We start from the raw sequence: 7,692 nt of genomic DNA, 5'->3' as shown, positions 1-7,692 counted from the left end.
CTCAAGACTGTAGTGAAACGTCTAAGAAAAACAACCATCCAAAAAAACTATCCCAGCACATCCCCCACCCCCTTCTTCTCCAAGCATCATGGTCATAGTTCTTTTAAAGGTGGGAATAGAAAGAAGAGAAAAATAGTCTTCTATGTTCAGATTGTTATTAAACCTTCAAACCTCTGTATGCATTTGCACTCACCCTAATACATCTCTGATGGAGGTCAGTGAATAGCATGATAATTAATAACTGTTCAAGATCTTCATGGATGCAAACAACCTCAGTGTATTTCTAAAGACTCGGGGGAGCCCTGTACTCCCTTCTTCTGTTCTGCACTGTGCAGAAGTTGTTGCCTCTCCACTGCAGAAAGAGCCTCTTTGGAGGCAGAGACCAAGGTTTGCTTCCAGGCTATTCCAGTACCAGCAATATCCTGAAGAGAAACTCAAATTTGTAATATTAATTTAACAATATAATTATGAATGAACTTAAGGAAACAGTGCATCTTCTTCCTACATAAACAGTATAAATAAAGCTTCTGTTAAGCACTTTACTACATGGAATTTCTCATTCTTTTTTTTGAGAATGTTCCAAAATTTAGTGTGTGGCTTAATCAACTTCATACGTGCTTGAGTTGGGCAAGTCAAAACTAACATGACCCTGCGTAAGGAAAAGCATCCCTTGCACGAGAAATCACATTCTGCTTATTTACTATATATGAAAACAGCCTCAATCATTCCTTCCCTGAGGCAACAGGAACATTTCCATGTTTCCTTAACCACCGTCACCCTTCAACACTTTCCAGGATGCAAGCAGTGTTCTCAGGATCACCCTGGTTGCATGGTCATTAAAGCTGAGATGAAGCCGATGCAGCAAAATGACCAAATCCTCAATGTTAATATATTCAAATGCAATAGAGTTACCAACTGCAAAGTGTGGTGCTGTTTAACCTCTCTTTTCTGTCAGCTATTGATCACACTGAAATTCTTTTGGATATAAAAATTTTTGCCCTTTTTGGCAAAAATTGAGCACAGGATTAGCTTCATCTGTAGGTTACAATTTTTAAATTAATGAGGCTGTTTGCATGGGTTAAATAAATACATATGTAAATTGATATAATATTTTTAATTAAAAAGATAGCAGTGTGTTGAGATGGTGCTCTGGGGGTGGCAGGCATTAAATCAAAGGCAGGGAGATGAGTTAAGCAATTCAGGTAGTGAATCAGATCTGCACTTAGTGACAAAAGTTTTGGAAATAAACCACCTTTTTGGAAGCATACTTATGAAAAAAATCCAAGTCCCTCTGAAGTCATGACACTTGGGCCTGGGTTGGAAATCCTCCTAAGGATTTCAGCATTGTGGTCAGGTATGATCCAATTTCTTTTAAAAAATGGAGCTTTTTGGGAGGGACTGTGATCACTTCTGGAATGTGTTAAATTAAATCCTTTGTTATCTATAGACAGACATCACAGGGGTTACAGCAGTGCAAACCACTCTTCATTTCAGACCTTGTCACTGGATACTTTCTGCTTGAAGCAGGAGGGTAAGGAGCATGATGTGGAGACAGGTGTCCTGAGCTCTTGGGTCCAAACACCGAGGTCTTGTTTTTGTTCCTATTATCTCTAAACAGGGAAAGGCTGTCTGGGAGAGATGAGGGCTTAGGCCGGTGAGAAAGACCTACAGTTTTCACCAGCTTCGAGACTTCGAGTCCTGTCTTTGCTTACTCATTATTTGTATAGAGGAAAATAGAAGTAATTCTGACAGAATAAACATCAAAAACATCCTCTCAAGACCAAAAGCCAAAATAACGAGGGGGTGGGGTGTGGGAGGGGTGGGGTGGGAATTCTGCCTTGCGGCGCTCCTTTTCTTAACTGAGAACAAGAGTAGAGACAGTATGCAGTTATGTAGAGGAGTTACCTTCAAGCTGGCAGTTCACAGCAGATGCTGTGTAAGTGAAGGAAAATTTCTGACAAGTCCCAGAGTTTCCCAAGAGTTCGTCTATCATTAGCCTTCTTCTGGGTACCGGACAACATACCACAGGGATTAACAGCTTAATCATAGCTGATTCATATATGGGGATCTGTGTTGCTTGTTTATTTATTTTGCTATTAGGGTCTTCCTGTTAGAGACAAGGGAAATTGAGGCACAGAATGGTGGAGTGACTTGGTTAAATGTTACCTGTGGCAGGACAAAAAATAGAAGTGTATTGCTGAAGTCTCCTTATACCCCTTTATTACTTCCGTGCTGGTTTAACAGAGGAGTTAGTTTTTTACTTACATATCTCTGACTTCTGGCTGCACTAATATAGGAGTAATCTGTTGCTCACTCTTCCCTGATTTTTCTGGCTGCAAAATGAGGTCATTTATACTGCAGGTGAAAGTGCTAGTAAGCCTAATTTGCACACTGTCATTTCCCTGTAGCTTTTCGTACTTGAAGGAAGTTGTGTGGTGATCAAAGCCAATGCATCGGCCAAACCCTTTGCAATGGCACGGTCATTTTGCAGGTTTGCTCCTCTGGTCCCAGGCAGTTTAACCGTGAAAACAGGACTTGGTACAACGGACCAGACCTGATGCGCTACTTTATCACAGTCTGTTGTCGTTAATCTTCTTTGTGAATGGTGGGGAAGTGGCAGCCGTACACAAGGATAAACAGCCGTCACAGCAGAGATGCTTTGAACTGCTGTGTTCCTTTGGGAAAGATATTTGAGATAAAGACGAATCTGGAAAGGATCAGTGATGGTGCATCGAGAGCCGCTGATCATCCCCACCGTTTCGGATCTTTCCACCACGTTCCTCCCCGCTCATCCCGGGGTGGGCACCCTCCTCTCCCGCCTTCCTTGTGCTCTCCGCAGCCCGGGGGACGGGAGAGGACCAGAGAGGGTGAAGTGGGGATGTTGATGTCCTCTCACTCCCAAAGCACATCTGCCGCGACCCTGCCACATCTGGCCACCGCCCCGCCGTGGGGCAGCATCTGCCGGCACATCTGGGCGGGCGAGGCCCCTCCCCGCGGGTACATCTGGCGGCGGCGGGGGGCGGCCCCGCGGCGGGGCGGGAGGAGCGGCGGGTCGGCGCAGCCCCGCCGCCGGCCGGGGCGGGCAGAGCCGGCGCGGCGCGGAGGTGAGCGGCGGCCCGATGGGGCGGCGGGCCGGCAGACTGGCCCCGCTCTGGCTGCTGCTGCTCCTGGCGCTGGGGCACGCCTGGACCTACCGGGAGGAGCCGCAAGACGGCGACAGGTGGGTGTCGCGACAGCGCGGCAGTTTCCGTGCGTTACCTCCCCACCCACCACCCTGTTTTTCTTTTTCTTTCATTTTTTTAATTAAATACTACGACTCCACGCCTTGTAGGGAGGTTTGCTCCGAGAACAAAATCGCCACCACCCGCTACCCCTGCCTGAAGCCCACGGGCGAGCTCACCACCTGCTTCAGGTGAGCGCCGCGGCCGCGGAGGACGGTGGGGAAAGGGGACGCGGGGCACACGCGTGTGCGCGGCTCGGGGCTCGCTGCCCGCGGAGAAGGCAGCGAGGGACACACACGTGTTGGTGTCAGGCGCAGGGGCGGCACCGGGGGCTGCTGCTGTTTGACTCCTCCGCTGCCCTGTGCTGACCCAGTCCGGCATTCCGGCCACGCCGCGCACCGGGGAGCCAGGTAACGTGGTCGCATCCCTCTCTCGTTCGGCATCTCCCTTGGCAAGTCCAGCGGTTGTCCCAGGTTTTAGTAACTCGTTGCAAACGTCATCCCCGAGACATCGCTGGAGTGGGCACGTGTGGTTCCTATTACCGTATGCTGGCCGCTGGCAGTCTCTGATACTGTGAGAGGACTTCCCCTGACCTGGGTGTCCTCGAGCATAGTGGAGCTACAGCTGCATCAGTTGCAAGATTCAGTGAAGTCAACTGGATTCGTGCCACAAGAAAGATATTTTCAGTTAGGTAGGTGAATCATACCCTCAGAATGAGTAACTTCTTCAGCAACCAGCTCTGAGGGAGAAACTCGGCAGAGGCCTCACAAATCTTACTGAATTTTCAGTTTTCAGCTGTGTATTTGAGAAGAATCATCGGATTTAATGATGACAGCTGTCCAGAACTGTTGACAGTAGATGTGCTTTTGAAGAAATGTACACAAAGTATGAGCACACACGTATCCCTTTACTGATGCCCTCTGGTTAGTCCCCACAGATGAGACGTGTCACGCATGGAAGCTCCTTTTTGTCAGCAGTTGCATTGTAGAGGCAACTGTGCTCTGCCTGTGTGTGTGTGCTTGTGTGTGGTAAGGAGCCACTTATGTATACCAAAAATATGACAAGGCACATGAACGCATGTGAAAAGTGTTACAGAGATTGGCCATTTCTTCCTGGCGTGTTTTCTGTTTGGCATAAATTCCAAAAAGCTGCAGGCACATGGTGCAGCAGCATTGTTTGTCCCTCTCATGCTCTCAGGACTGGTTCCTGCCCTTTGGCAGCCATGGCCACCTGGAATAGTGTCCTGCCACTGCCTAGTTCTTAGCAGCACTAGCTTCCTCACAGTCCCTGGGAAGGGCTCTGCAAGGAATGGAGAACACCCTTCCCTGTGTTCCTTATCTTCCTTCTCCTCTCCCTGTGAAGGTGAGGCAGAGCCCAATTACAAGCAGCTCTGTAGCACCCAGCAGCGCACAACACCTTGTGGAGAGGGACAGTGTGTAGGATTTTCAGGAAAAGCAGGTACTTTGTTGAACCTGCGGCGTTTCTCTGGTTTGGGAGCAGAGCACTGGGGTGGACAAGGTTGTCCTGAGTGGGGAGTTAGTAAATGAAAAACCCCGAGTAGGAGCTGCATAAAGCAGCATGCACATGACCATTCTACCCCTTACCCAGCTGAGGAAAGTGGTTCTGCTTTGTGTGTGATGGATGAGAAGACTCCACGAACTGCTGTGGACCACTATGCAAAGAAAGGTAGGGATATTCAGCTGCCAAGTCCCACTTGTATTTTCATTCTTCCTTGCTGAGGTATTTCTGACCTTTGGGCTGTAATTGTGCCGAGCCCTTCCTTGCTCCTCAGCTCTTCCTCTACACAATCCCAAGTGGTCTTCACCATTTGAAATCAGCGCAGTCTGTGAATGAGCACTTCCAAATTGCTGCATTGAACTCTCAGTTGGTTCAGTTCATGTTTTCAAACCTTTTAGGTATCTATGATTTCTATGTCTGCCTTGCTTTAAGAAGGAAAAAATTTGATTTCCAAGTAATCATGTATTTTCAAGGTCTAATGTTTAGGATCAAGTGGGTGCTCTATTCCCCACCCTGCAAGCTCTCTTTCTTGATGTCCATATGCAGAAGAGCAGGGTAGCAAATCTGAAGCAGAGGTGTGTGGCTTAGCAGAGAAGCTCTGCACAGAGTACTTACCTGTGCTGCTGAGTGCTGCCAGTCCTGCCCCTCGGACCTGTGCCATGCTCTGACATGGACGAGCAGGATCACCCACCTGTAGTGGTGAACCTCAAGGAAGAGCAACATCCCCATTGCTCCTTATACCCAGGTATGCTTCCAGCAGGCATGTGGGATTACCCTTGGCATAACACATTTTAATATAAGATTCATTAGTATTTTGAGGTTGAGGTTGTTAGCAAGATGACAAGAAGCTTGCAAGTGTTGACTAATCCTCTGGTGCCTCAAGGCACGTTTTGTTTCGTAGGACATTTAGGAACTTTAGAATTCAGTTTTCATTTCTGTAATGACAACTAACACTTAAAGAGCTTCAGCTTGATAGAAACTCAGCTGTGGTTTAAGGAGCTTTTCCTCCAGGCTCCAGATAAGCTTGATTTCGATGTTCTAGCAATTTTTCTTACAACATTGCATTTTTTATCTTCCTAGACAGCTTTTTCGCAGTATTTCACAATGACAATAGTTATGTAACTTATTTACATCGTTAGAGGTAGATAAAAAGATAGTTAATGTCAGCTTCTGTTTACTATTAGCATGCACACCTAACTTCTTTTCTAGGTCAAAGTACCCGTTGTGTAGAAATTAAGCAATCTGACACAAAATTTATCTCATGTCATAACACATGAGGCGTAAGGCAACATGAACCACTACTGATGATCTGCTGTGCAATTAGTTAAATAAAAAAAAAAAGAAATAAATATGAAGTCGGATGTCAGAATTCCTGAGCAAAATTCTTGACAGAGAGCAATTTAATCCTTTTGTTCCTCCTCCTGGAATTTGTCATGAAAATCTGAAAATCAGTATGTTTTCAGAGCACTTCAATAAAAATAGCATCTTTTCATCACAAAAAATATTTCTTGATTTTAGGGTTTTTTTAACCACATTTACTTATGAATAAAGATGAGCCAAACTGGAGGGCCAAGTCAAAAGTGGGACCAAACACAGAATATATTGGCATCTTTCCCTGCAGACATAGGAACCTTGTTCGCAATAGGATGTATTTTTTGTTTTGAATGTGTGCAGTCTGGCCCTTGGTTTAGTATGATTTCTATTTGATGTCCTCTATTTATTTTCACAAGAGTACAGAGGAACAGATGCAAAAAGCAGTGTGAGGTTATACGCAATCTTTCCAATGGAAATCTCATTTGAACTCTTGTATGTAACTGCACCAGGTACCCAATACTAGTGTCCCCATCCAGTAGGTACAGAAAAGAATTTCTGCAGATTTGTTGATAATGGAATGGTCCAGTAAGACTTTGAATTCCTACTGTATGGAAAAATTAATCAAATTTGATGAAATATGGGCAGCATGAGAGTATGGGGCCCCCCCGTCCCTTGTTACTGTCTTCTCCAGCTGTTTGGATGTGATGTTTACCTGTTTCACTCTCAGACAGACTTCTAAACAACTTGTTGGCATGATAAATTACATATGTTGTAGTTTTCTCCAATGCTTCTTGGGTTATCACTTGTCTGTGACAATTCAGTTTGTATATCTTAGCAGCAGTCCTTTTCATTATGGTCCTTCCTTCATTTTCATTTTAAATAGTGCTACTGTACCTTGTTGCTGTGGTCCAGAAGGAATAGCAGCATCTGGGACACGCATCCCCTTGCTTTGTCCTGATTGTGTAGCTGTGTTCCCATAAAGGAATGGTAGTGGTTGTGTTGCTTCCAAGTTCAGGAGGATCAACATCTAATCTGGTACAATATATTAATTGGAGTTGCTCCCTTTTTAAAAAGCAGCTTAGGAGAGCTAAATACTATATTCAGTTAGAATTCAGAGAGTGTATTGAAAATGATTCAGGAGAGCAATATACAGACTTAACAGAAATATTTGAAATGGAAAGCTGTTTTCCCATCACCAGTTGTAAGAAGATTCAAGCATGAAACAGATGGAAAAATGACTGTGCAAATCCCTTTGCCTACTAGACACTTAAATATTGTTGCTAGTTGGAGTGAAAGAAATAGTTTTGCTCCTTTTCAGAAAATTTTTATAAAAATAAAGTGTTGAATTAAGGAAACCATGCATGATTCAAACAGATGAAAATTTGAACCTGGATCTGCATAGCCTGGAAGAACACTTTAGCTGTTTGTTTCATGGGCTAAGGGAAGGTTTGGGGTTTTTCTTTTATTCAAATGAAACCATTAGTCTAAATTAGTTGACAAAACTAAGCAGACTATTGACATGGTGAGAGAAATTACCCATCTTTCTCTGATGTCACCATAAGCACTCTCTTTCCTGCATTTTTTGCTGAACATGAAGCGTGCAAGGAACATGTTATATGCTAATTCTGTGTGTGTACTA

The 7,692-nt window shown here is 44.9% G+C and overlaps 1 protein-coding gene across 1 annotated transcript in view; it reads left to right on the top strand.

Annotated features, from left to right (window-relative positions):
* The first annotated feature begins 2,723 nt into the window (after positions 1-2,723).
* CCBE1 (collagen and calcium binding EGF domains 1) overlaps positions 2,724-7,692 on the top strand; it is a 92,582-nt gene continuing 87,613 nt past the window's right edge. Inside the window, 4 exon segments of the mRNA XM_071580364.1 lie at positions 2,724-2,813; positions 2,815-3,036; positions 3,039-3,220; positions 3,332-3,412. Of these exon segments, the coding sequence (XP_071436465.1) occupies positions 2,724-2,813; positions 2,815-3,036; positions 3,039-3,220; positions 3,332-3,412 (575 nt within the window).

Source organism: Pithys albifrons, chromosome Z, assembly GCF_047495875.1.
Source record: "Pithys albifrons albifrons isolate INPA30051 chromosome Z, PitAlb_v1, whole genome shotgun sequence".
Classification (NCBI taxonomy): Eukaryota; Metazoa; Chordata; class Aves; order Passeriformes; family Thamnophilidae; genus Pithys; species Pithys albifrons.
Note: the sequence above shows the minus strand (reverse complement) of the source record. Positions and strands in the feature narration are given on the sequence as shown.